The following is a 1,413-nucleotide window of genomic DNA, read 5'->3' on the forward strand; positions in this document are numbered from 1 at the left end:
ACCACCTGACCTGCATGCCGGCTGCCCACTGATCATGACCCACAGCTGTGAATGATACATCCCCTTGGCATGTACACTCCTATGCCCCCTACAAACTGAGGAGTGGAACCTGATTTAGGAACTAGTGAAGAATCAAACAGGAGTTCTTATTTGCATGAAAGATCCCTCCCTCTCTGAGAATATAAACAGGAGAATGGAGAGACAGAGGAGGGAGCTCTAATTCTTTGGGGGCATCAGAAGCAAGTTCTCAATGCAGATGTCCATCATGGCTTGGTCCTATCTCCTCTTAACACTCTTTATTCAGTGCAGAGGTAAATAGTGACGGGGATAGAAGAAATGGTCCTGGGAAGATGCACTGAGATCTGCCTCATCTGCTTTATTAACAATATTAATTAATATTATAAGTGCTATTAAAATTAGAGCATTTCAATTTGTGTCTTTTTTATAGGATCCTGGGCCCATTCTGTCATTACTCAGCCATCCTCAGTCTCCAGGAACCTTGGGCAGAGCATCACCATCTCCTGCACTGGGAATAGCAACAACATAGGGCATAGTACTGAGGGAAAATATGTACAATGGTACCAACAGTTCCCAGGAATGGCCCCTAGAATCCTCATATACCAAACTACCAAGCGATATTCTGGGGTCCCTGATCGCTTCTCTGGCTCCAGTTCTGGCAACCCAGCCTCCTTGACCATCACAGGGCTCTAGTATGAGGATGAGGCTGATTATTATTGCTCTGGGATGTTAGTCTCAATGCTGACACAGTGCTCCAGGCCAGTGGGGAAGTGAGACAAAAAACTACTTGTTACCCCAGTGATAACTAAATCTGTAGCTATATAGAAATGAAGAATGAATTAGAAATGAAGCAGGAATCAGAACAAACTCATTGATCTCTCCAAAACAGTGTCAATATTTTATTCTTTTTTAAAAATTTTATTTATTTTCCCTTTTATTGCTCTTGTTGTTGTTGTTATTATTGTTGTTATTGATGTCATTGTCGTTAGACAGGACAGAGAAAAATGGAGAGAGGAGGGGAAGACAGACAGGGACAGCAAGATAGGCACCTACAGACCTGCTTCACTGCCTTTGGAGCGACTCCCCTGCCGGTGGGGAGCCAGGGGCACAAACTGGGATCTTTATGCAGGTCCTTAAGCTTTGTGCCAGTACGTTTAACCCACTGGCTACCGCCCAACTCCCGTGAATAATTTTTCATGTTTGTTCACCAATATCTTTTCATATATTTACTATCTATTTGTTTATTGCCTTCCAGATTTATTCCTGGGACTCAGTTCGACACTTTGAATCCACTGCTCTCAGGGATCATTTTTTCTTTTTTGCTTTTCTTTCTCTTAATTTGACAGGAGAATGAGCACTTCAGAGGGGACAGGAGATATAATGGGAGAAAGAGGA

The 1,413-nt window shown here is 43.0% G+C and overlaps 1 gene segment (V, D, J or C); it reads left to right on the forward strand.

Annotated features, from left to right (window-relative positions):
• Positions 1–265: 265 nt before the first annotated feature.
• LOC107523467 (immunoglobulin lambda variable 2-8-like) lies at positions 266–736 on the forward strand. The segment is given in 2 exon segments: positions 266–311; positions 449–736. Coding segments are annotated over 2 exon segments (309 nt in total).
• Positions 737–1,413: the final 677 nt, after the last annotated feature.

This window comes from Erinaceus europaeus, chromosome 6 (genome assembly GCF_950295315.1).
Source record: "Erinaceus europaeus chromosome 6, mEriEur2.1, whole genome shotgun sequence".
Lineage (NCBI taxonomy): Eukaryota > Metazoa > Chordata > Mammalia > Eulipotyphla > Erinaceidae > Erinaceus > Erinaceus europaeus.